The sequence below is a fragment of the Agelaius tricolor genome, unplaced genomic scaffold (genome assembly GCF_023055355.1).
Source record: "Agelaius tricolor isolate 1412-34295 unplaced genomic scaffold, bAgeTri1.0.p SCAF_7, whole genome shotgun sequence".
Classification (NCBI taxonomy): domain Eukaryota; kingdom Metazoa; phylum Chordata; class Aves; order Passeriformes; family Icteridae; genus Agelaius; species Agelaius tricolor.
In genome coordinates, this window is record NW_027269267.1 from 28,827,735 (window position 1) to 28,855,692 (window position 27,958).

At 43.3% G+C, this 27,958-nt stretch overlaps 1 protein-coding gene across 2 annotated transcripts in view; it reads right to left on the minus strand.

Annotated features, from left to right (window-relative positions):
• The window catches only part of NCK2 (NCK adaptor protein 2), an 85,155-nt gene extending 81,383 nt beyond the window's left edge, over window positions 1-3,772 (minus strand). The window contains exon 1 of one of the 2 annotated variants that reach the window (XM_071430751.1): window positions 2,875-3,210. Coding sequence is in view for 1 of the 2 variants with exons in the window: in XM_071430752.1 (XP_071286853.1) it covers window positions 2,875-3,721 (847 nt within the window). In the remaining variant the exon portion in view is untranslated. Of the gene's footprint in view, window positions 1-2,874 lie in introns of both variants that reach the window. The other variant, XM_071430752.1, reaches the window with a different exon arrangement.
• Window positions 3,773-27,958: the final 24,186 nt, after the last annotated feature.

Below are 27,958 nucleotides of genomic sequence, written 5' to 3' on the forward strand. Positions count from 1 at the left end.
TCTAAACAACATTCACTTTAGGAACTAGCAAGAATTCCTGATTTTCACTCCCTGGAAACTACTGTTCTTCAACATTTCTGTATACCTAGTAAACACAAGGACAAAGTGTACTACCTTTAAGTTCATTATTTGATGAGAAGCAGAAAGCAGCTCTCCTGCAGAGAGCCTCAACTCTGCGCCTTTTCCACAAGCCAGATGACCTACTTTGGGGGAGCAGAGTGTCCAGCCACCAGCACCTCACCCTGGGCTGACTGAACTAACCCCAACACAGCAGTGCCTGCTTTCAGTTTTCAAACTCCCTCAAACACCTCTAATAAATCCACATCAGCAATCCCCCTTCCTCCAAACACAGTGGGAGTGGGGTTTGGGAATACCCACAGCTTAGAAACTATCAGTCCCTCAACACAAACAGAAAATATTTTTTTTCAGAACCTATGCTTTACATTCAAAGATGCCTTGGTTTTGATTTCAAACCTTCTGCAAGTAAATTGATACAGCACCTGTCTCCATGAGTCTGGAAGCAGCTTTTATGCTCAAGGAGCATGAAAATGGCAGATACTCTGGGTAGTTTTGCTGCTGCTCAAGACCAGGACCAGCAAACAGAGCTATCTGGGTATCACTTTTCGAGTCGTTACTGCTATAGTTTCTACCGAGGAAAGCCATGAGCACTGCAGAGGATTAACATACCAACAGCAACACAAGGCACAAAAAAAAAAAACCAAGCAAAGGCTGGAAAAGAAGCAGACACTGCTGACCTTGTCCCTCTTCTTTAGCTAACAGAAGATGTGAGGTGACACGGAAGAGAGCAAACACCTTTCCTTAAACTTTCAGACAGCTAGCCAGGAAAATAGAGAAGAAAAGAGAGGAAGGGGAGGAAAGTTCCATTTCTGTAATGCAACAAGGCAAAGGCTGAAGTTCTGAATTTATCATATGTTCAGTAGCCAAGATGTAGTAAAAAGGATGATTCAGACTATCACGGGCTAACTCTGTTAGTTTTGGAAAAATATTGCAAAAGAGATTTTGTGTATAATTTTTTTTTCACAAAAGTAATCGGAAATGTAATCTGGTAGAAGCAGGAGGCAAATGCAACAGCTAATGTTGCAACGACAGAACAACAGAAACAAGAGCTAACATTACAATGAATCTGTATCTGTTTCATGGCCTATATAAAAATATTTGCTAATTACAGCCTTGATCTTCATGGTACAGGTGCCTTCTATTGCTACATTTATTCACTGTTCCCAAAAGTGACATCTTCTGTCAAAGTCACAAGAAGAAAGTCAGTTACAAAGACAAAGTGATCTGCTTAACTTCTTAAATACACTTGGGTGAGACAGAGGCTTTCCATTTCCAGAGTTGTGAAATCAATATTTCAGAGAAGCGACAACATTACATCAGAAATTATAATCCTAAAAATGAAAACACAATACCATTGACATCATCTATGTGGTGCTGACTCCTTCAGATTCCTAAAAAGCAATGGCAAAACAAGTACTTTCAAACAGAAATTCTTCATAATCTCCTACCCAGTGAGTCCTTTCAAATTCCTCCATATTAAGTTATCAGTCCAAACTCCCAATGATACAAACCACGCGTGGTTAGGCCATGAAAATTTGTTTTTACAAAGGCCACTACCACATTTCATGAAAGAGAAGTCTAATTCTCCCACGTTAAGCTGCTAGAACAGCAGCAGTATGTTCCTCAGAAACAAAAAACCTTCATGGGAGGAAACACTTTTCAAGCTGAAGAATGCTTTAAATTCTTGCCGACTTTCAGTCACCATACAACTTTTAAAACAACAAAAGATTTCTCTTTGTTTTACAAAAACATGATAGTTCCGAGTGAAATACGGCATAGAATTCACGGAATAACCCTGATGCACACAGAGAACCACATTCACTGTTTAAAAACAGTGGAAGACATTAACACAGAAACTAGAGCCGAGAGCCTTCATGATCAGCCAGCTGCAGGTCAGACCTGAACTACAAACCTGAATCCTGATCTGGCAACCTGATCTTAGATAGGCCAAAGTGCCTACCCTGCCAGCAAGGGGTAGCTGTTAGCCTGGGCACATTTTTAATTAAAAAGAGAGCGAGAAGACTTGTAAACTTCTTCAGTAATTTTCTTCCCAAAACACGCAGGGATGCGTTTCACCGAACACTCATTACGTGAGATGTAATTTTACCTTTATGTCCTTTACCTACACGGGCATCGACCGAGGCCACAGCGCACCGCGCTCCTTGAGAAAATCCCCGGCCTCAGCCCTACTGAGGTGGAAAGTAGGTGACGGAAAGAAAAACGAATTGAGCGAACCGAGGGCGATGTTCGTTCACACCGCAGCCCGGTGTGCCCGCCCGCCGATCCCCGTGCGGGGCGGCGGCGCTCCCGCTCCCGCCCGGGAAACTTTCGGGTTGCGCCGCTCTCCGGCCGGGAGGCGCTGCCCGCCTTCCCCCGGCGCTGCCCCGCGGCCGCCGGATACGCCGCCTCCATTCACCGGAGCCCCGCGAGGGGTGCGGGGGGGTGGCGTCCCGGCCCGGCGCTGCTCCCCGGCCGGGCGGCACAAAGCAGCGGCTGTCACACGCACACGAGCAGCAACTCGGGAGGATGAGGAGGAGCCGCCCCCGAGCCCCCCCCGCAACTGGACGTGGCACAACGAACACTCCTCCCGCTCCGGGCCCCCCGTGCCGCCCCCGGCAGGTACCGGCCCCCTCCCGCGCGGGGCGGCCGCGGAGCCTCGGCCGCACAGGTGACACCCGCCTTTCCCCCGTTCCCGACGCCCCTTCCCCGCGTCGTCCCCCGCGGCCGCCACAAGTTTGCGGCGGGCCCCAGCCCCTGCTCCGGCCCAATCCCCGTCCCGCCCGCGGCCGCGCTCACCTCCGGCCGGCCGGCGGGGAGCGGAGCGGGGCGGGTGGCGGCGGCGGGGAGGCTCCCAGCCCAGGCGGGCTCCGCTTCTTTGTCTCCTCGGCGGCGGCGCCCGCTCGCTCCCCCTCCGCTTCCCTCTGCCCTTCCCTGGGCGGATGCGGGCCGCGTCCTCGGAGAGGGGCCGGCTGGCTCCCCCCGCTTCCCTTTCCTTCTCCTCCTCCGCTCTTCGCCGGACGCGTCCAAGGCCCCGGCCCTCGGCGGCGGCAACGGCAGCTCCGCTCCCTGCCTTCCCTCTGCCTGCTGCGCCCGGCGGCGGCGGCGGCGGCCCCTCCTCCGCGAACCGCCCCCCCCGGCACAGGCACAGCCCCCGCCCCCGCCCTGCCCTTCCTGCCGCTGCCGCTGCCGGGATCGCGCGGGAGGAGCTCTCCGGGCTCCCCCTTGCCCGCCGGGAGGGCCGCTGCTCCCCCGCCCCAGCGCAGGAAGGACGGGCAGGGACAGCCTGGGTGGCTCCCTCCCCTCTGCGGGAGGACCGCTCCGGGAGCGCGGGGCGGGGCAAAGGGGGCCCTGCCCGGCAGGAGCGCACTGACACCTCCTTCCCGTTCCATCCCCGTGAGACCCGGTGCTCCCGGAGAAGCTGCCCCGCTGGGAGCCAAAGCGCCCGGGAAAAGTACTGGCGAATGCTAGAAGACGCGGGGATGGGGGGGACGCGCGCTGTTCGGGGCAGGGCCGGGGGAAGTACCCCGGAGCAGGGAGGGGTGCGTCGGGATTCGCCCTGGAGCTGCCAAGGGCTGGGACTGCGGGGCCGCTGCCGCCGGGGAATTTCCAGCCGCGGTATCGGGGCGCTTCCGCCGCCGCCCATTAGCCGCGGGGCGGCCGCAGCCGTAGCTCTTCCCGGCCCTTCTTTTCCTGCCCGCCCGGGGCGAAGTTTCAGCCTCAGCGCCCCGTGTATCGGCCCGGTCGGGCGGTGACTGGTAGGTGTTGTGCCCTCGGCAGAGGATGGTGGGCATGGCAGCCACCCCAAGCCACAGAATCAGAGAATATCCTGTTTTGGAAGAGACCCAGAAGGTTCATCGAGCCCAACTCTTTGCCAAGCACAGGACGCTCCAAGAATTCCACCATGTGCTGAGAGCGTCGTCCAACTGCTTCTTGAACCCTGTCAGGCTTGGTGCTGTGACCACTTCCTTGGGGCGCCTGTTCCAGTGCCCAACCACCCTATGAAGAGCCTTTTTCTAATGTCCAACCTAAACCTCCCCTGACACACTTCAGGCCGGTCCCTGGGGTAAGCCAGCTGTGAAACAGAGCCCCGTGGCTGGGTGTATGTCCAGCCCATGCCAGCCGCTGTGCCCCTCCACTCACGGGAAAGAGCTCCACGAGTGGTTAAAGGCAGAGGACAGAAGCCCCCCATGGTGGCCCTGGTCTCTCGTGGGAATAGTCAACCTGTCAGCCCCAGTGCTTTCCCCCGACATGCTTCCCCCAGTAGTGTCCCTGAGCTATGGGGAAAGATCATCCCTCAGGGTGGGCAGGGAGCAAGGGGGAAGCCACTCAAAAATATTGTAAACCCTTTACAACATGGCAGCTTCAACGGAGAGGAGGCTGGAGTGTTAGGTACGGCTTGGGAGGCAAGGCTAGGCAACACTACTCTTTCTGAATCCAAATTAAAGTCAGCAGCCCTGCTGTCTTGTTTTCTGTGACCAAGCTTAATATAGTAGTGAGATCTTGGGACAAAGATTTTAGAAGCTTGAAATATGATGATTTAAAAATGTGTGCTCTGCAATCTTTCCATGCTCCTGCTTAAAATGGTTTAGAAATCCTCAAATAACTCCCTCTTCCCCTTGTTAACTTTTACAAATTCTCACAGCACTGAATTGATGGTTTGGGAAGTTCCAAGTGCCTTTCACATGCCTGTGAGATAAACCTGAAAGGAAAATGTGGCCACTTCTTTCTTCCAATAAAGACTTTGCATGTACCTCAGGGAGGAACAGAAATCCCCTTTCCTAGGTTTTTGTGCATGCATTTGATTTCAGTTCAGAGAGGTGTTAATCTTCCTTTTGAAACAATAATCTGACCATGCTTTTTTAGAGCTGGAAATATTTGGGGTCCCTGCTGGCTCCACCTCACAGCATGGTCAGGCCTCACTCCAGCCTGCAGAGACTTAGGCTGAATTTAAATGGGATCGGTCATCCAAGGACTTTCAGATAAAATCTCTGTTGTTTCTAGAACAAAATGCACTGTGGAATTGATAAAAGAGAGGTGAATTATCCCTTCTCTCCTTTGCATTTATAGTACACAGTTAGGTTTTGGTCTTGGTTTTGTCCCTTCTTACCACACCCTTACTAATGCCATCCTACAATAAATGCTCCACTTTGTTTTTTTCCCTATAGCACTGTTGAGTTGAGGATGTCCAAGGCAAGGTGGCATGAACCTTTCAAAGTTTCCAGGCTAAATTAGACCTCCAGAAGGAACCATAAGCTGCTGAATGAGCAGTAGCTCTCAAAGCTTTCTAGGTATCTGAAAAAAAATTATAAAACACACCTAACTTTAGCAGATTAATGCTAATAGGATTTACAGAATAAGAATGTTTTAGGGAGGGATTTAGATGAATACATTGTCTTGAGGCAAAGGACTAATTTAAGCACTCTGAAGCATACTGTTGTTAAATATACTTAATTACATTAAGAAGTGATCTATTAAAGCTGGGGTTTTTTTTCAAAATGTGGCTTATGATGAACAGAAGACACTGTAGGAAGTGTTTGCAAGGGTTTGTTGAAGGATGTTTTAACTGCCTATTTGCTGAATGAATCCTTAGGTTTCTCCGCAAAAACAACCAAGATGTTGCCCTGTGTAGTATTTCAAAACATTGAGCCTACTGAAATATTAATGTATGCCTTTTAAAATGTCATAATTAGCTGTTATCTCTGAAATAACTGTTATTAAGAAGAGCTGGCTGCTTGTGATTTGAGTGAGAATTACATTCTAAATATGAGAAGATGATAAATTTGGGGGAATATGCACAGAAGTGAAAGCAGTACATGATGTGGCAGGCACACTTTTGTATAAAGAAAGTAAATATGTAAAGCATGCACTTTTGCATATGCATAAGAGTGGTGCTGTCCTTAGAAAATATATACACCGGAGAAAAGAGAATAAATATTTTTCCCAGCCTAAGGGCATAACTATGTACTAAAAAAAAAAAAAAGGAAAAAAGTGGGTAAGTAATAGAAATATGTATCTAGGTCTTTGTCAAAGAAACATCATGCCTCATATTGCTGCTGCAGGCAGGGCTACATGCAAACCCCAGACCCAGAGGTTGTGTGATAGACCTGTTTTGCAGTTGCATAATGGTACCCAATTCATCTTGATGTTCATGTTTTGCACAAGAGGCTAAAAAAAAAAAACAATAGCGTGTCTTTTGGCTTATAGTTCTTAATTTTTTTTTCTACCTTTCTTTTTTCATGGCTACCCATTTTCTGTCTCCTGTGTGCTGCTGCTTGTGCTTTCCCACTGGCCTGGCAGAGCAGTGGCTTTCACAGGATGGGCATGTGAATGAATGGATCCCAGCCATGAAGATCCAAACCACACTAATATATTTACACACATAGTGGCAGGAGACAACAACCACCTCCCAGATGTGGCTCCTTCTGCACAAATACCTGATCTTTTCTCCAGATGCATCAGGTTTTCTCACCAGCTGCTCTATCTAGAGTATGAACTAATACCTACTCCCATAGGGAGACATTTTAGCAGGGATGTGAGACAGAGGGACTGGTAAGTTGAAAATCTGGAAAGCAACATTGTCCAGTTCAGAGGTGGACAGCAAAGGTGTTTGGTCATTCTGTGTTAGTCCATTGGGGTGAAAATACACCTAATCTAAGTTAATATAGGTTGGACTCCATGATCTTTCCAAGTCTTTCCAAAACATAATTTATTCTATGATTCTGTGATTAACCTCTTTCATAAGCCCCTACTCCTGATTTTCAAAACTGCCTTTTAAAGATATCAGTAGTCTAATGAACTCCATTTATACACATGGGGTTGTTACTACTGTGTCAGGAACAAATGGAAAGGTAAAAATCCTTGGGCACTTTGGGGAAGAAAAAAGGGGATTTTTAATTCTCCCTAACCTGGCAAAAAAATGCTAATTTTAATAACACAAACAACAATAACAGAAGATAACAGAAAACTTCTGTCAGTGTATTTTCTCTCAAAAAAAAAAATCTTGTAGGGTTTACATCACTACATATTTAGTTTCTGCTTAAAATATGTGTTCAATCCCCATGTAGATGAAGGGGAATTACATGACCACTACCAGGGGAGAGTAGGTCCCAAATACTCACTTAGTTACTGCTGAGTCACTTAAGTATATTTGCACTATGATTCTAATTCAGCCTGTCGGTAAGGCAGCTGCTTTTCTCACTTTCTCATGGCTGCTGCATCTTCAATGACATTTATGAAAAACGTTGAGGGGAAGAACGTGTCCTTAGAGCTCACAACACATCCAAATTCTTCTATTCAATGGACCAAAGCTCCCCAAAGGTGCTGTAAAACTGCAAGCTAAATCTATCAGCAGATCACATTTAACTATGACAAATTCTATCGTTATCTTTTGTAGACAGTTGCTGAGATTCAAAGTATTTATGTAAGGAAAACAAACCGGTGTTTTGGGCTTTGGAAATGTCAGGGCCCTTGATTCTCCTGTTTATTTAAAAGTGGATGTGTGCTGAGGGACATCTTTTGAACTCTATTCAAAGGTTAAAACTGATCTTTCATACAGTTTTGAAATTCAAAATACTGCTGTTAAATATTTTGACTCTGCTGTGTCATCTCCGTTTTGCACTTAAATACCAAATTCTGTCTAGAGTTGGCTGTTCTGCTCAGTGCAGAGACACAGGCATTGCATCTTCCAGCCATGAGGTGCAGCCATTTCAAGGGAGGAGCACAACCACACAACCCCCTGACATGTGCCACAGCTGTGCAACAGCTCAGAGCCAGTGGTGCAGATATAGCATTCCACTGCTATGGTACGTTGTGTCAGCAAAATGGGATTGCCCACATTGGACTTTGCTCAGGGCTGCAAGCTGATACTCCCCTCTCATGAGTGAAAAATGTGTAGGGAGAGGCAACAGAAAAGAAACAGTGGAAGTTATCTTACCTTGAGATCCAGTAGGCCGCATTACCAATTTATGCATAGTATAAAGCCAGGGACCAGTGCTTTCTTTGCTTGGGAGGAACATTTTCCAAGTGTATGTAGTTGTTTACTGATGCAGGGAAGCTCATTCCATGGGCCAAGTTCCATGGCAGCTTCCTTGAGGACCCACAGCCACAACCTTGCAGCTTTTGTGTGCCAGGACAGGACTCCTTCTCTGCCTATCCCAGCTTGGTACAGCAACCATGGTCTGGTTGCTGTACCAAGCTGGGATAGGCAGAGTGTATCTGTGGATCTGCAGCACAATAAGTGGCAAAGTGATGTGCTGCAGATCCACAGATACATTACCTTACCATGTCACCCCAAGAGCCTGGGCAAATGGAGCAGAGGGATGGTGGGACTGGGTTGGGCCGAGAGGTTGAAAAGCAGCTGCAGGTTGTGAGTGAAGGCAGCATGACAATCCTGTGACATCATGCTGACTTGGGTTTAACTTCCTGCTTGGCTCTCTACTATGTGTCTACAGCCTTAATTATCAACTTCATATCAAAGGACTGACTTCACCCTTTAGAGGTCTGACTGGTGTCAGTTTCACAAACTGACAATGCTGTAGTTAACTGCACAGAAGGAAACAAATGCTCCCCATTAGCCCTCCCAATTATTTTCTAATAGCTGGTGACTAATCATGGGCCCTGCCTTTGAAAACTATTATACCAATTATTTTAATTGTTTTACAAAATGTATTTTATCTCTCAGAGCACTGATCCCAAGAGGCATAAGCCTATGCTGAGAAATGCAACCTTCAAAACAATGTTTCAGTCCTTCATGACTGCCAGGGAAAGTCTGGAAGCCTGCTCTCTGTGAACTTAGAAACCTGTAGATAAAAGAAAAATCAATGTGCTTTTAAATCAGGATTTTACATTAGTTCCATGATTGGTGTCGTGATGGAATTTTTGAATGTTTGAGGTTGACAATTCTGAATTAGGTCAGGCAGTGTAAGTCATTTTCTGCTATTATATGCTGGCATGAATTTTACCTTCATGCAACATTTCCTATTTAAATGGGTAATGCAGACTCTTACCGATCAGTGCACAAGATTTTAGTCTACAGTCTAGACAGATGTACAATCCATGCAGATCAAACATCATCTTACAATGGTCGTAGTCTAATCTGGTTTTTTTTCTGGTTCAGAAAATACAGAAGTGTACTCTGTATTTTATTTTTCAATCCAGAATTAAAAGACAAGACCATAAGTAGTGTGATCACTAGATGATTTTCCCTGTATCTGTGTGATCTACAATAATGGGAGGCAAAACACAATGGGCACACAAAAATAAACCAAGACTCCAGCTGCCTCTGATGAAAAATTTAAATTCAAGATACTTGGTGCAGTCAGTTTTTTAAGTTCCTTCTTAGTGTTGCAGAGCTTATTCATAAATGAAGTCATCCTCATTTTCTAATGAGAAATAGATTAAAAATCCTAAATAGGTGTGTCTTTAAAATCAGAATTTGGGTATACAAGATGATGGACCACTGTTTCTAACAGAACTGGTACATAATTATTGTGAAATTTGGTGTACTCTGGTATTTTGCTGTCACTCAGCAAATAACCTCAGTCATCACTTTGGAATTAATTGAATAGTACATCAGTACAATCAATTGCTGCTCAATCTAATTAAAATTACAATTAGCTGGGAGAAAAATAGTGTGAAGAACTTAATATGGTTGAAAGTGAAATTTTCCTGACTCCATCAGTCATAATTGAAATTGCTGAATGATTATACATAACAGAAAAACTGAATACCAGACAGCATTATAAAAATCAGTGGTCAAATACAAATATTACATTAAAAAATCTGGAAACACTGAATTCTTAAATCAGAGATTAAGAAAATTTTTAACTATACAAAATCATAGCTATGGGTTGTTAACTGAAATAAGGCAAAATTTATTTTAAATATTGGTTGTATCACAATTAATTATGTTAAGGAACAAACTTTTTAGTAATGACAAAGGAGCTAAGAATAATTAGTCAGCTTTCAAAATACAATTAGAGGTGTCTTGGTTTGGGGTGGGGCTTTTTAAAGCAATCCCTTTTTTAAGCTGCTATTGCAATGACAGCAACATGGCTATATCAACTGGCTGAGCATATGTAAACTTGGATCTGCATCACTACCATTCTTTTACCTGATCTCTATTACATACAAGAATTGTCTAGAGACAGGAAAAATAATTCAGAAGTCAATGTTCCTAGTCTTTGTTTTTCAACTGTCACCCAAGTGCTGTATAGCTTTGGCTTAGTCAGGAAAGCTTTGATAGTTTGGTATTCCTTGGTTTAATACAATTATAGTAATAGTTCACTGGGATGATGGAGGGATAATTTGTAGAGGTAAAGCACAGAGGGCATCCTATACAAGTGGTATATTTTAGCATTACAGCTTGCAGCAGCAAAGTCAGTCCTGATTTAGCTGACAAATCCAGTACCCAACTGATATATACCAGGTGCTATTTTTTCTTCAACAAATTTTGGGAGGATCAGTTGTGTTTGTAGCTTTGACACTCATTTGCCAAACACCTTTGTCGTGCTAACCTCAGTCACTACATGTTTATCTGTAGCCTGTGAATGGAGATGGACATGTGCATCAGAGCACTCTGGATAAACACTTGAGTCATTGACATTGGCCAAAGACAGGACCAATTTCTACTCAGCAAGAAATAGTCTATTCCAGACCAAAGGTCTGCATGCTTCCTCAAATCCCAATTTAAAATGTTGCAGCTCTTTCAATGCCAAACCTCTCCTGAGTGGAGATTGCTTCCCATGGCTGTGAATGCATGCCAGACAGGAGGCACAGCTCTCTCCAGCTGCCATACAAAAACGTAGCAGTCCAATCAATGAGTTATTTGACCCAATACTAGCAATCATGTCTGTTCTAGGTTTGAAATCACCTACACTTTTTGACTTTCTGTGGAGCTCAACACTGCAGTAACCTGCTCTCATGGGATTTAAAATTTGATGGGTGAGGTCCCTAACTGACAGGGCAAATTGTGTAGGCAAACTTAATCACAGCTAATTTACTTTGTATTGATACTGGTATGTCATGATAGTCCTTTTGCAGATCGCTCAGGAAAAGACCATTTCCTCTACTCTCACCTTGAAGAACAGTTTAATTTACCTTAGGATTTTCCCAGCAGACCACAGGGAACCCTGCAGAGGGTCAGAGCTTGAGGTCAGTTGCCTTTGCAGCCCCCCTGAAGGGCCCCCACCAGCACAGCTGTAGCTGGCATGCCTCCCCTTGCCAGCTGCTTCAGAGCTTCTGTGAAAGCCTTGGGAGGGAGAAAAGCTCCTCACTGTGGGAGGGTGGGTGGGAAAAATGATAACGGGGAGTGGTTGCATTCTCCTCATTCCTGTCCCAAACCTCCTAGTGGTTGGGTCCTCTCCACTGAAATACCCCCGGGAGGGGAATTCCTGGGAAGCATCCAATCCAGAGAGAATGAAATGTGCCTTTATGTTGACATGCTGTTGTTCACGTTGATCTAAAGATGTTACAAATGCTGTTTTGTGCTGGTCCCCACATTGCTGTTTGCCTGTTCAACACATCACCTCACAATGTCATGTATTTTAATTGTATCTTCCCTTAACAGGTGCCTAACACTGCACTGCCTTGTGCTTTGGTGTCAGTAACTTTGAAATTGTTTACGGAAAAGCTCATGGCTCCCACTGATTTCATCTGCTCTTGCAATTTCACTATGAGTCATCCAATATGGTGTGTACTTTGTTTTACTTACAGACCAAACTGCCTGAATTGCATCTTTAGTTAAGTTGTCTCAGCTCCCTTCAGGCAATAAAGTACAAGCAAATAAAAAGTTTCTTGCTCTCAAAGTTGTGGAGGCACACTTGAAAATGTTTTTACTTCTATACTCTTTTTTTACTAGGAGGTAAATAAAAGCAAGCCCACCATTGCATTTTTAATAGTGCTTATTTTGGGTCACAAGTTATGTGCACCAGAAGCTGGTAGTTCTGGGTATTTTCCACCCTTGGGAAAATAGCAGTGTTTTAACCCCTCACAGGTGTTACAGCATAAGCTTGATGAACATTCATAAAGTGCTTTGAGAACCACAAAGGTAAAGCATTGAAAGAGTAGGCTGCTTACTAGGGAATTGCCTTCAGAAGATGAGGATTCAAGGGACTTGCTGGAGTCTGGAGCTTGATGCTCAGGGGAGTTTGCAGTGCTCGACTCCCTGAGCTGTGAGGACGGGGAGGGAGGGGTGTGGTGAGAGAGCCTACAATACCTGAGGCACTATGAGATGGAGAGGAAGGGACCCAATGTCTCAGGCGCATGGTGGGATTCTTGTGGTGTCCTGCAGAGGGCCAGGAGTTGGACTCAGGGGTCCTCATGGGTCCCTTCCAACTTAGCCTATTCTATGATTTTATGATTTTATAATTCTGTGATGTGCAGCATCTACCATTTATATTTCAGCCTTAGATGGGACTTGACATTTTAAGGGCTGTTGGGAAGAAGAAGCAGTCCACAGTGGAGCCTGGAAGGACTGCAGAGGGACTCTGCTGAGATGGATACAACTGCCCAGTCCCCTTCTAGCCCAGAGCTTCACTTGCTGCCTCTAGAAGTCAATCTCACACTCTTTCTCCAAAGCTGAGCCTATTGAGAGCACCAATTGCTGTGAAAATCCTTAAGCTACACTTGCAAGAAGGGTGTTTTTACTGTGATTTGTTGAAGCCAGGAGGTCACTGAGTGTGCACAGCCCTCTCTGAGCAGGGATGCTGTTAACAAGCAACATCAGTGTTGATTTTAAGAATAACATATTCAGGTGCAATGGGCAGGCTAAGGGAACGTAACGTTATTTTTCCCACAATTTGGCTAAAAGTGTCATAATTATGTCCATTACTTTATCAGAGTTGTTACCTTTGCAGTTGTAAACAAGAAAGGCTCGCCAATTTTCCACTCAATGGAAAAGTCCTGTATGCTTTGATAGCAATACCCCAGAGACAGCATATAATGGAAATGTTGTCAGAGGGTGCCAGCTCAAAAACAGAGGAAAATGGCCGAAGAATTAACTCTCAAAAGACATTTTTCTTTCCTGCTTTTCCTATTTTCCTATTTTCTTTTTAATTTCTTTTTTCTCTCTTTTTCTTTCTCTTGAATAATATGCATATTAAAAAGCGGTTTCAATCTCAAATGGGCTTGTATGTGTTTTTTGCTATAATGTAAAATTAAGACATAGAGCAAATCTGCTTTTCAATTGTCATTTCTCAGGTACTTCCTGCTTATGTCTTCAATGTAACATTCTACGTAAGCAGAATAAAGCAGCTTGAGGAACGTACCTACCAATTATTTTCTCTCAGTTAGATGAATGCTGTATTGGTTTTATGTATCTCTAGCTCAAATTGTGGTCTACTTATGAGCCCTCATCTAGCAGTTCCTTGCCTTCTAAAGAGCAGAGTGGGCAGAAAGGTCTTGGTAAGCTTGATCTCTGCTGCCTACATGTTGAGCTAGTGCCAAGGATGAAGCAACCTGTCGCATTTAGAACTGTGTTTTGGTTGCAGTTCTTTGCCTGCAGCAGTGCAGAACTATGTGGGGTTCACCAGTGTCACCTAAGAACTCCTTAAATCAGATTCATTATTTGCTGACCAACAACAATTGATTATCTGAGACAAAGGTTAACATTACCCTAGACATTTGTGGTGTCTCTAAGGCTAATTCCTAGATTAAATCATAAATGTTTCTGCTCTGAGAGAAAACATTTATTCAAAGCTAGGAGAGCATGTATCTAATAAAAACATGTCCCCAGGAACCACCATTTGAGCTGTGACTGTTTGTACAGGTGTCTATTCTTATATTACTTAATCTTTTTCTAATTAATTTTTACTGGTCTTCTTCAGCAGTGTGCTCCTTGCAGAGCATACATGGAGCCTGTGGATACAGGCACCAAAGTGTTCAGCTAAGGACAAAGAAGAGAGCCAACATGTGCCTCTCCTCCTTTCCCAGTTTTGCATCCTGCTTATACCAGCTCTGGCCCTAACTGGACCCTCCCTTTGACTCACTAGTGTGGCATAAAGCTATGTAGGATTTGCTGTTGTTTGTTTTCTTCCAGGTTGTTGAACTGAGGTGACTCAAGTACAAAGCCAGCATGTAAGTGCTGGTGTCACCATAAGATACAGAGAGAAACTCTATGGTGGCAGGGGTGTGAGAGATGGATGGGACCTCCATTTTTGAGGGAACTAAGTGGTTATTTGATTCCCTGGGATTTGTGATACAAAATCCTTGGGGCAAAGGGATCAGAATATGAACATTCTCTGCCAGTATCTTCTGCAGGAAGCAACCTAGCACCAAGAAACATGGTGCATGAGCACCTCTTAGAAATCCCACCCCTGTTCCTCTGGCCAGGATGAAGGGATCCTGAACTTGCTTTGCTGATTAGGAGATAGAGACGTCTGGATTTTACTGACTCCCTCTTTTCCATGTAAGTACCTGGCATATTATGCAGTGGCACTACACACACTTTTTCCTGCCCCATGAATATGCCTTTACCTTCAAAAACAAAGGTGGAGCATATTCATAGCCAAAGCTGCTCCATAACCACTGCTGCCTCTGTGATGGATCTGTCCAATGGCTGTGTGCCAAGCCTACTGTGACAGGCCCTTAAGGCAAATAAGTGGTGTATTTTTGGGTTGCAATCACAGCCAGACATGACAAGAGTATCAGGGATGGTCCCAGACACGTGCAGGTGCAGAGCTGGCAGCATTTAGAGACTTACGAAATCAAACAGGAAGGTATGGATTTGCAATGTTGAGTACAGGAATCTTAATAATACATAAGCCTTTTTTTAGTCACTTAAACCTTTCATTGGGTCAAGCCCTAAGCAGCTCATTAAGTTGCAGTCATACAATCAGGAAGCTGAAGCAATGTCATGTAGAACCTCTGCCCCCACATTGTGTCACCTGAGCAACTACAGGAGTGCAGTGAGCCATCTTTAGCCACCTGAAAACTACTACTGCAAGCTATTTCAGGGCTATTCTAAAAGTATATGTTCATGATTTGCAAGTGATTGAAGAATTGACCTTCTAATTCTCTCTAATTTTCATGAACATTCATTTACTGTTAGAGCGGGTGTCTAATTTCCTCAGATTAAATAGATTGATGTATTTAGACAAGAAAAAATCTACTACATGTGCTTTAGTTTACAGATTTTATGTATTAGGAACAAATCCTTTATGTACGTTAGGTGGAAGTTGATTTTATGAAGAAATAAAAGTCCCCAAGTCTTGGGAAATAGCGTTTTGTTATTAAGAATTACAAATAACAAACAGCTGCAGAAAGGAAGACAGAATCTATATTGGGAAATTAGTGGAAGACTGCAGTCAGGGAAGAGAGAGGCTGGGTGTAGGATTAGTAAATTAATTCCTCTAACTCCTGTCCCACAAATATATCGGTGGAACGTGGTTGACCCTCATTCTGGTTGGGAGAGACAGCAGGCAGTAATCCTATCCCCTCCACCCATTTTCTTTTGCTCCCAGTTACACCCTTGACCCCAGAGAGGAGAAGCCCTGACTCACCCTGCCCTGCGGCTGCTGCCAGCCCAGGCAGAGCCAGACACAGGAGCATCACCTCCACTTTCAGCTCCCAGACTGAACTGCATCTTCTACATTTATGTGTTTGCTGTTGTTCCTACATGCTCTTCCCAACCTTCATTTTTCAAGGAAGTGGATATATTCTGATCCAAATGATTTTGGTGTATTTAATAACATTTCCATTCATTTTCTGCTTGCTAAATGAACAGTGTAATCAGTATGTCCAGTACAGGAAAGTGTTCAAGGGGGATGTTCACACTAGAATGACATAAAAGAAATAGAATGTATGCAAGAAGTAATTTACATGGGCAAATTTTTAGGTTATTTTGTCTTCTGTTACAAATGATGAAGTGATGCTATTTAGACTAATTGAGTATGATCACTGATTTTTTCATTTTCATGAAATCTGAAGCAATAAAATATACCTTCTGTAAAACAAAACCATGAACTGCAGACACATCTCATGAGTTCCAGGCAGGAAAAGAGAGAAGGCATTTCTACATTGAGTACATATACTGGGCTCCTGCATCTCTTATTCATACATAAGAAAATTTTGCCTCAGGTTTAAGTGCTCACTAATTCATACTTTAGGCTTATGAACCAGGTCTAAAATGTTAATTAGAATAAACATGGTCATGTTGAAAACCTAGGTCAGAACATCACCTGGACTAGAGCTGGCACTGTACCATTTGCAACTCTGTCGAGGTGAGAATACAAGCATAGGTCATGTCCTCTGGATAACTTTAAATTACAGCCTTGCTCAAAGCAATAGTCTTTTCTTCATGATTTCCTGTAAAATATTGTCTATATCCATAGCTGCATGGGAGCAATAACAATACAATCACCATTGCAGCACAAATTAATTTCTGAACAACTGTCTCATAAGAAAGTCCTCTTGGAGAAGAAAAAATAGTTCAATAGGCAAAGTCCACTGCATTTGCACAAGGCCAGAATGCTTGGGCTGCACATGCAGCTGGAGACTTGTAATCCAAATCCTTTCTGCACGTGACTTGAGCGTGCTCAGGGCTGCTTTGCAGACTTTTAAGTGCAGTGTTTCCTAGAGAAGGAGTGAGCAATAGGCTGCCAGACTCCGTGCAGCCAGAGTGCAAACAGGTTTCTTCAGGTGCCGAGCCCAGCTGTCCGTGGGCGAGCAGGCGTCCTGGCATGGGACTACAGGGGACAGACTGCCAGACTCCACCTCCAGCCTGGAGGTGGAGGCCAAGCCACTGGGGAGCTGCAAGGGTCCTGGCATATTGACTGACCCTCAGAAGAAATATTTTATCAAAACTGATTCTGGTGAAACGTAGGAGTCCCTATGTTCAGCGGAACAGCAGCACAGCCGGGCAGTTCAGCTGAAAAGTGTCCTCAAAGAGCAACAGCACACCACAGCCAAGCTGAAGGGGCAGTGAGAGGCTTCAGCCAGTCTGTACCATGGTTAGGCCAGGGTGACTGCAAGGACAGCCCTGGATGACCTTGACTGCAGTCTGTCCTCTGGCTCGGTCCGGCTGGTGTGATTAATGCAAGTCACAGTGTGGTCAACCCTGCCTTGCCTACAGCTAAATTGCACAGTGCTTGTGAGGGACCTGGTACTTAGTCCCTGGGAAGTCTGCCTTTCCCCCAGCACACCGAGCTTTCTATGCAGAGGTCCCTGGCCTTGCTCCCATCTCCAAATTCCCCTCTACAACAGAGTGTAGCATTTGGGGAAAACCCATCTCTGTGTCTGTGTGTAGGAATGGTGATCCTGCACATCCACCCACCACAGCACCACTCCCACACACAGCACGATACTCACAGAGCAGATGGAGTCTGAAAACACACAGGTAAAACAACCAAAATAAACCATCCTCTCTAGTACTGATATATCTCTTCAGTTTAGTCTAAACCACTCAGCCAAACCACAATATTTTGAGAAAGAGAGCAAATGTAAGTACTCATGTCCTTATAGCCAGTAAAACAAAATAAGTGCAGCAGACAGCCAGTTATAGTGGACAAACAGTCTTTTGGGGAAGACTTCCCAAGCCAACCATTAAATTCAACACATTTTTCCCCACTCACTCAAGGCTCGTAAAGAAGGGGTTGAGCTCCAGGGATGACAGAGGAACTGAGGAAATGAGATAAAAAAGCTACTGAAATTGAATTTCCTTGCAGAGTAATTCTTCCATAAGCTGCATAAACTTTTCTTGCTAAATAAATACTCTGGGGTGCACAAGTTTTTACATTACCTGTGTGACTCTGGTGGTAACCTTTGTCTACATTGTGACTTTCCAAGAATCTCAGAAAATAGATGGTTCATTTACATATTATGTATCATCTTGAGCTAGGCAACACTTGGGAACCATTAAATCGTTCCAAATGTTTGCAGATACTAGAGTCTTAAAAAAACCCAAACAAAACCCCCGAAGTCCAAACTCCATCCTTCCCATTCCTCCTCCAATTGTGGCTGCAATTATTTCAAATATCTAAAGAAACTCTGGACTTTTTGGTGACTTGACTATAAACATCTTTCCTTATCAGTGCCTAATGGGTTCTACCTGAACAGACCACATATAAACAAGTAAAGAAAATAATGAGCTAATGAGAAAAGTGTTTAGGGCACTCAGGCTGTAGAGCCTCAACCTAAATATCAGCTATAGTGGCATTATGTAGTACTTTCTACATATACAGTTCTATTCATTGCTGAAATCTCCCAAAAGGCAGGTAAACTTCATATACAGCTACATTTAGGACAGAGAAATTATAGCGTGCAGCTGTTAGGAGACTTGCCTTTGATCAAAAATGAATTCATTATCAGAGATGAAATTCAATACAAAGCTCCTGATTCCACTGCTCCCACCCACTGTCTCAACAAGAAAACACAAATACTTTTATATTCATAAAATAAGAATCAAAATTATTTTGCTTCAAGTGCTTTTGATGTCTCAAATGTATTGAAAAAATAAACCCATCCTTCAATTTCTAACTTACCCATCATCTAAATGAATTAAAATATCCATCCTATAATTGTTAACCTTACAGATTTGTTATGTAGCAGTGTAGGGATTAATAGCATCACCTCTTGACAGGTTGAGATGGGTGAATTCTTATCTTCTTGGTCTGTCAGAGCTAGCCTTTGGAGAGTTGGTTTTCAACCTCACTTTCCTCTGTTAAATGAACAACTCAAATCAGATGGATTGCCTTGAAAGAAATTAATTTATTTTTTCTCTGTGAGACTCATATATTTACTTTCCATTCTTGAAAGAAAAAATACCCTCTAAATAAAAGCAAAAATCAAAATAACAGAACACAAGCTGTGATTTATTCAGTCCAGCATCAGAGAATCAGTTCTCCAGTCAGAAACGAAGATGGAGAATTTAGAAACAAATTTGTCCCTTTCATTCAAAGACAAGACCATGAATCAGTACTTGTTTACGTACAATCTGTCTTGCTACACTCTGTGTAGAGGAAGTGCTTTCACCCACACATCGCTCCACCCGACCTGTTCTTGTTCAGGTTTCATGTAGAAATGCCCTTGACAAAAGCAATAAGTGGAACAAAACACAGTTTTGTAGTATTTAAATTGTTTCATTAAGAGTGTCAATTAAAAAAAACAGATACCTTAAATTTTAACCTGCTGGAAAGAAAGAGGATAAAATACATCACCCATATAGACTTGTTTGGATTTTTTTCCACTCTTTAGAGCAGCCTTCAGCCCTGCATCTATGGAATTAATTACCTCTAACAGAATTTTGCTATCCTCTCACTTTTGTTTTTAAATATAAAGTTTTCAATCATAAATTAAGACCGCCATAAAATGAACCACAGGCCTCAGCTTATGATTATTGCTACCACCAATAATAAAGAAAAAATCTCTGCTGTACTGCGACAAATCCCGCAGCCTTTTAAGTTGATGGCATGAATAATCTGTGAAGTCCCCTATTTAAAATTTTTATTAACATTGCTTCCAAGTTTTGAGAGTCTTGAGAATTTGACAGGGAAGTTTCAATTTATTGCAGCCTAAACTTGTTTGCAAGACAGGAGTTAGAAGAGTCCTTGTATAAACAGCAGGGATGGCTCCAGGCTGTCTACCTGGTGCGTTCACAAACCTTGCCGCACCTGTTGGTGCATACAGGGGCTAAAGTCCTTTCCACTCTGCTTTTCCTCCTCTCCTCACTCATCACCTCTGCTGGGTGATTAAAGACAATACTCTCAATAAACTATTGTCATTGAAAATGCAGGAAATACAGTGTAACTAAGGGTTCAAGTACACTTTTAGTCCACTGACCAAAAAATTCCAACCAAGTCAAACTGATTTGTTTGGAGTATGAAGAGATTTATGTTGCTAGTGCTGGCTGTGAGCATACTTCTATAGTCCTGCTGGGTGGCTCCTGAATCACCCCTGAGCAGCGGCCCCAAGAAAATGCCATCACCTTTATAGCTTGAAGTGAATTTTACAATTAGAACAGATATGTTTAACAGCATCTGCAGGTGTAAAAACAGTTGTACTCAGAGAGGGAGAGAGATGCTGTTTGTTGTTATTTTAAAGAAGTGATTTTCTTTGTTGCACATATTGAAGAATGTACCAGAAAAGGCACCATCACCCTTAATTCCTCCTACATCTTGCAATAAGGGACAAAACCAGTTGGAACATAGTTTTAGGGAAATCTGTGAATAATGGTAATACTTAAATAATTCAGTTCTCTGGAATAATTTCTGAAGTCTTTTTCAAATCTTAGTGAAAACAGTAACAACCACTTTTGCCAAGAGATGAGAACTGTGACATTTAAATCAAGATGTGACTCTGATAATTTCCAACTTCTCCTACTTTGGAAGGCATGCTTTTGGCGTGGACTGAGATTATAGGAATTGTAATAAATACATATATTTAAAACATATGATTTGTAGACCATTTAGCATCTATAGCAAAACAAAGTCTTTGGAAAAAAAAATTAAAACCACAGATTAAAACACCACTCTTCTGCAAGATTTCCATCTCTGTAGGATCTGGGGTAAACACAAAAAGTTTTTATCAACTACTCTGAGATGCAGATGTAAAGGAAAGGAGCGGAGCAGAAGCATGTTTTAAAATAGACATTTCCTCGGAGAGACACAGTTCTTTGGATCACAATATTCTGGCATTGATGCCTGGGGACAAGGGTCAGCAAACCTCCAGAGCTCTATTGGATGTCATCTGTAAAACAGCTAAAATATAATACACCCACTTTTGGGCAGGGAGCTGAGCAACAGATGCCTGTATGGTAAAAGCTCCTTTTGCAAGGTTGAGTGACAAATAGCCACATGCAAGACCAGCAGTACTATCAGAGCAGAGGAGGGTAGGTACAGCTTCATTTCTTCCCTCACAGCTCCATCCCTGAACATAAATGTGAAAAAATAAAGACTGTGTCTTCCTAATACAGGAACTGCATTTTTAAAACTGTATTTACAAGAGAATCTTATTAGAATTTCATTCCCCGAAGTAAAAGAGTTACAATATTACAAAAATAAAGACAGAAAGATGAATTGGAATAAAACACTTGGGTGGAAATGCTGAGCTGTTGCCATGACTAATGGGAACTAATTTATTTACTTATACATCCTTTGTAATCTCATTTTCTCCCATGTGACAGCCAATGACTCATTGTTTGTTTACTGATGAAGGAAACATACTTTCTGAAATCTGTACCAGGAGGATCTTCTCTGGACAGTCTGCATTTGTCCCACACCCAGAAGTGGGCTGAGCCTTCTCTGCAGTGCCCATTCAGGAGGTTCCTCCAGACCCATGGGCACTAAGCCTCAGTATTTCAGGGCAGGGGGACGGGGAGGAGAGGCACACACATAGGTGCTGTCCATAGGGACTGCTGTGGGAAAATGAGGTAGCTTGGGCTTTCTTTACTTTTCCCACAGCTTTTCCCAGTCTTGGTTGTTCAGGAACATTCTGGGCAGAGAAATGTCATGTTGGCAATGCTGCTGGAAAAGTGGTAAAGGTAGTAGTTTGTAGACAGTTCTGGTATGCTCTGTCTTCTGTATTTCTGCACTTGACATGTACCAGTTCAGACGACACTACCAGGAAATATATGTGGGGAGTTGTTCAGATTTTCTTTTCTTTCCTTTCCCCTTACTTGCATCCCCATCCTGATGACCAGAAACTGAAATGGAAATATATGTCTGGGGTGCTTTTTCAAGTCAGCAGACAAAATAAAAATATCTCCATTGAAGAAAATAAGAGAAAATAATAATTTTTTGACAGATCAGTCAGCTGCAACTGTGGTTATCTGCCAGCCTCTTGGGAATGAGCACTGCTCACTTGTAGGCGTGTCATGTAAAAGGCTGCTAGGTTATTGTTGTTGACTTTCTTTTTCCCCTTCCATTGCCTGTCCTTCAAAGAGACTTGCTGCACCTCTCAGAGTGGTTGTTAACCAAACACCACATAGAAGAACGTGGCCCTGAATAGCAGGCTTTTCCCCAAACCACAGCCCTCTCTACCATTTCAGGTGACAATCAGCCACCATCATTTGATGCAGTGGGTTTGTGTCATTCTAGTGTTCTAGTTATTAAAAAGTAACAAAACTGCTAACAGATAAACATATGAGATCATCAACTCTCCCATTAATTAAAAGGGAGTGTTTCAATACAAGTAATAATTAACTTAAGTGAATATGGGATATGAGCCTTGAAGTACAACTGAGTACAGCAGGGAAGCCTTTGGTGCCAGGAGGTAACCTTAGTCACCTGGAAATCCTGGGAGCACCCTTGAACAGTGAGATTAAACTGCTGGAACACAAACAATGTCCTTTAGTCTAAGCCAGTGCCAGTTTCCAAATCCATTCCCAAATTCTGCTCATGACTTAGCCATAGGCTTGCCTTTGATAGACCACTTCATGGGCCAGTAGCTAGATTCTGTAATTGCAACATGAAACATAAAAAGAAGGTCCTGGATTCAGAAAAGGAAATGGTTTGGTAGGATAACTTCAGGAGGATATGGCTCATCACTCTTCTTGCTGGAGCTGTGCCCTCAGCAAGGAGGAGGTGAAGCCATTGAGAGGGGACGAAGTCCAGCCATGCAGGGATGTAGATGACACCATGGAACAGACATTGCTGCCTTCTCCCAGCAGGTTTGAGACAAAAAGGCAAGGCTCCAGACTGCCCATCCACAAGAAGCCCCACATCACCAGGCTCCAGACATTGCAGGGAGACTTGTGGGCTGAACTGAAGTAATGCTGTGGAGAGACAACAAACTCCCCTCAAACTCCTGAACCTGTCAGTAAGCTTTGCCCACTGAGTGGCTGAGTGTAGCACCGGGCATCCCCTCTCTCAGCCACTCCAATGGTTCACTTTTTTGAGTGCTTTCATCACTGTTAACATCTGCTATACTGCAGCAATGGAATAGATTACTGGAAATATTTTTTCTTAACCTGAATTCTGGCAGTAGCCTTATTGCTACTTCCTGTGTCACATAAATGAATTGCAAAAGCATGGAGCTCTTCCCAGCACTGTTCTGAAGGAAGGATGCCCATAATGCCTGAAAACCTGATAATTGAAAGATTTTATGCATATTCATCTTTGAATCTTTGCTTAGATGTAAATTTCAATGGACATCTCATTTATCTATCTCTAACCTAAAATACTCCAGGGTAATTGTTCAGCTTGTAAAATATTTAGATGCACACACCCACGCATGGCCCAATTTTTCAAACTAGGTTTGTATAGCTGTATGCCTAATTTGTTTGTGCAACTTCTGTGATTGAATGTTCAGCTGGCAAATGGACAGGCAAATGCTTAGATCTATGCATACCAGGCTTGCTCTTTCCTCAATTTTAGGTGTAAACAAGATAAATGTTAAATATAATTTCTTTTCAAACCCCAAGCAGACAGCAGTCTGTGCTTCTTTCTTCAAGGAAAGTAGGCCCAGGAACAAATTCCAGTGATCCCACCACTAAATGCATTAAGCATAAAATAAGTAGTTCTATAAATACACATACTAAAGATGTAAGTGGGAACTATTCATAGTGGATGGTCACATTCTTAACCCTAGTCTGTGTCACTTACCAGATAACTACTGGAACTCCCAAGTTTCATTTATAAGTACTGCATTACAGACCAAAAACATTTGAAGATAAACTTATGCTTACTGTCAAGTGAAACTTCTGAAGTTTATTTACTTCCTGATTAAAAAAAAAAAAAAAAAAAAAAAAAAAAATTAGCACATTCCTTAAGCACTGGTCAAATTAAACTTCATAAGGGTTTTGCCCAGTATTGTCCATAACTCTTATGGACTAGCTCAGGGAAGTTCTAAACTTGCATTATAGGGGCAGATAAAAATAATGTCATAGTCGTGGTGCATATATAGCCTATATAAAATAATATGGTATTTATGCATCAGTCAGCATTGTGATTCATGTTAAACTATAGCAAGAACACTACATCACTGTAATACAGCTATTAACTATGAGAGATGCTGTGGCTTACAATGCACTCTTGTTTCCCTTAGTGCTTAAGAAGCACAGTTTCTCAAATTGCTCTCTGTAATTTCATAGATGTCATCCTTATGGAATTTCTGCTCTAATGTTCACCTTAATCTCTGCAAATTGAACCTCTTCCAGTTCTATGAGATACATATACATATATGTTATAGGAATCCCCTCCCTTCCCTTGGCATTTTACTTGCTCTCTTCAGCAGCTGCAGTTGTAGAGATGTGATGTATTTCACCAGGGCACAAAACTGTCAGCAGAAAGTATTCTCAACACCCCCTCTGAAAAATCACTCCCCATTTTTCCAGCTCATCACTCAATCCAACTATGTTGTTGTGGGCACACTTCCTGCAACTCTCACCCAGAATTATCTGGGATTAATTTCACTCCGAGAAGGCAGCAAATGCAGGAAGCCATGGGCAAGGGCTGCTGTGCCATGGTGTAAAGTTACTTTGCATTTACATGCTGAAGGAGGTTTGCTTTTAAATAAAACTACCTAATGAGGCCCTGACAGGGGTAAAGGTGAGTGATTGACTCATTTCCTGGGTCAGGCCCATCACTGTGACTCACACTTCACTCTGGGTGTCCCATCCTCACCAGAGACCCTTGCAGAACCCCATGGGTGTGGGTGCCCCTCCCCATGGGACCCTGAGTGCCAGAAGAAGCTAGATCTGGGGAAGAGATCCAGCTCTGCAGGAGATCCAGCTCTGCAGGGAGTCAAGGCCTCTGCTCACTTTGCAGCATGGTTGCCAACACACCACAGATGAAAATTAGGCATGTTGCAGTTCTCTTTTGATTTTGCCATATATAATGAGCCCTCCTAGCATCTTCAAGAGAAATCACTTCCAAATCCCAGAAGAAAGAAAAAGAGCTGCTTTCCTTTCACATGCACCATCAGGAACCTGGCTTTGTTGCTCTAAATGCTAAGAAAAATCACTCTCTCAGGAGCAACAAACACTTAAGAAAGGAAATCCCTTTTATTTTAGAGCTCTGCTTTGGGCCAAGAGGGATTGCACCTCTGTACATCTCTCTCTTCGTTAGCTGGGGAGGGGGAGCTTGCTCCATCATAAACCACTCTAAAGGACAGGTCTGAAGTGATACTAGGATAGCAAAGATAACCACGTATCACACAGCCCAGCTGCTGGGCTGATGTTTTCTGCTGCATCTTTCCCTCAAAGGCCTTGGGTCCCCACTCCTTAGGTCAGCTGACATAATCTTGAGCTGTGATGCTTAGATGCCAATAGATATACTGAACTATTTTTCACTAAGGGAGTGCAGTAGGACATCTGACATCTGGCTAAATCGTGGCAACGGGCATTTGGAGCCTCACATTGTCTCCTGCTCCCAGCTCCTGATTTGGCTGTGAACCAGAGGTGCCTGGTTCATTTTGAGATGCTCAAGGCCTGCCCTCTCCTGCCTGGCCTCCAATCCTATGCTCCAGAGAGACATGGGTTTCCTGTAGTTCCTGTCATACAGCTGTTAGTCCCCAATGCATGTCTGCTGTCCCCTTGGGCCATCAGGCCATGCCTATGTGTAAGCAACTGAACAAAGCCCTAAGCTGCTAGCTATTAAAATGGGACATCTGATGCCTCCATCCTTTGTAGGTACCTCCCTGCTTATGGGTGTCTTAAATCAGCACGCTGTTTCCTCCTTATATTGTTTCCCCATCTTAATGTATTTTTCCATTTTTCTGAGACATGAGAAATGATATGCAATTCAATATTAATCCCTTCAATATTATGGATTAATTTAGTCAGAGCAGCTAATTTACCAAATGTTGTCTCACATGCTTTTTTATCAATAGATAAAGTTTTGTTGATGCTTCCTAATTGCCAGCACTCCATCTTCATTTTAGTTTACATAAAACAGTGTTTAAATATAGTTCTGCATCATTCTCATTTCACAACAATTTATTTCAGTTCTCTCTTTAAAATGGGGTCTGCTTCCTCTTAAGCACAGAACTCATCTTATCTGATGCCCCTTTGGCTGCCCTTCACTTCTTCTGTTTTCTTGCTAGTTTTATATCTTCCCAGGCACTTGAGCAGAGCCTGACAAGCAGGATTTCCAAAGACACACTGCCTACTTCTTCCTCTGTTCTGTTTTTTATTTCAGGGATGAAGAGTAGTGAGGAGTGTAGACAGACATGCTGCAACTGTGGTTTCTTCTGAGTTCCCCAGCTTCTCAGAAACTCACATTGGTTGGCTTGTTTGTTGATGTATTCCACTGCATCACAGTGACTAGTTTTCTTCATACCTTCCAAATATTCTTCTGTGCCTCTTACCTCCTGTAATAAACATTTAATCCAAAACTTCTGGTTATTAGTGAGAGTCTCCTCTACAATGCCTTTTTGGGTTTGCTTGCTTGAACTTGAACACCGGCGTCAAGCTTTCCTACTCTTCTCACATACCTAATACATCCCCTTGCTGAACAGGAAGGAAGGAAGGAAGGAAGGAAGGAAGGAAGGAAGGAAGGAAGGAAGGAAGGAAGGAAGGAAGGAAGGAAGGAAGGAAGGAAGGAAGGAAGGAAGGAAGGAAGGAAGGAAGGAAGGAAAAATGGATGAGAAGACATCCTATCCTAGAAGGCATTCTATCTGTTTCTTATCTGAAACATGATGCAGCTGTGTCTGCAGCTTAGAAATGCCTTGATATTTGCAGTAACTGTCATACCACAGATATGAGGGCGGGGTGCTCCCTGGTCCCTGTATTCCCAAAATGTGGGACTGTTACTCCTGGGATTACTCAGATTCTCTTGTTGGGGTCTCATCCCTGGTACCCATTCTTCATTTTCCCTAAATAATAGAATATAATAACTCCCCATATCCTGCTTCCCTTTTCTCTCATCTGATTGCACCAAACTACATCAGTGCTCTCTATCCCACCTCTGTCTCCTGGGGCACAGCCTGGATCTGCACAGCCCACCTACAAGAACAGCCATAGGGGCTCTCTCCTGTGCTGGCACCTTTTGGGACCACTGGGGGCTGCAAGGAGAGGCTGGGGTGCTGTAGTGGGAGAAGTGCCCTCCAGATGGGTCACCTCCTCCAGCAGCCATCAGGAGGGCACCAGCACAGCCAAGAGCTGTGCTTCAGTGCCTCCCATGCTGGAAAAGAAGAAAATTGGGAAGCAGAGAGCTATCAAAATTATAAAAAGTTTCATTCTGGAAGTGCTGGAGAGAAGTGGTATGAAGACAAAAATATAAGAGAGCAAGATCTTAGATTAGATCAATTAGATCAATATTGTTGATATAATGGAGATCTGTGCAAAAGGCAAGGGCACACATTGCCTACATCAGACACTGTAGTAGCAAGTGGTCCCTACTGTTCACAATTAAAAGTTGACCTTTTCATCTTTCATTTCTACCATGGAGATCAATAATGTCATGCATGAGGAGAGACACCAGTAACTGAGATGTGCAGGGGACAGAAAAATAAGGTTATGGTACTCCACTGTCTGCCGAGACACCTCTTTGCAAGTGTCCCTGCTTAAATTTCTTCTCCTATGCAGACATGGAATATAAGGCTAGAACTCATCTTCATTCATTCTACATAATTAATCAGCAATGATCAGAGCTTGATGAAGCAACATTTGCAGTAATGTAGACTTTAAAAATAGATTATATAATTTCCTCCATGTTTTCAGTTTCAGTCTACATTCACGCAGGATGTTATACAAATCCATAATCATATCCTTTCCTCCCACACACATGCACTCATAGGAAGGCTGGCTAATACCTACAGAAACAAAGCACATGTACCCATACAGAAACATGCTAGAGTTGAGATGTAGGCATGAATTTTAAGTATGCTAACAAATATTTATATTATTTTCATCATTCTTTTCAAGTGTATGTTTCTATATGTGCTTGCATACCACATTGCCATAACATGTCACGTAAGCATAGTGGTATCTTTACATTAAGCTGCAAAC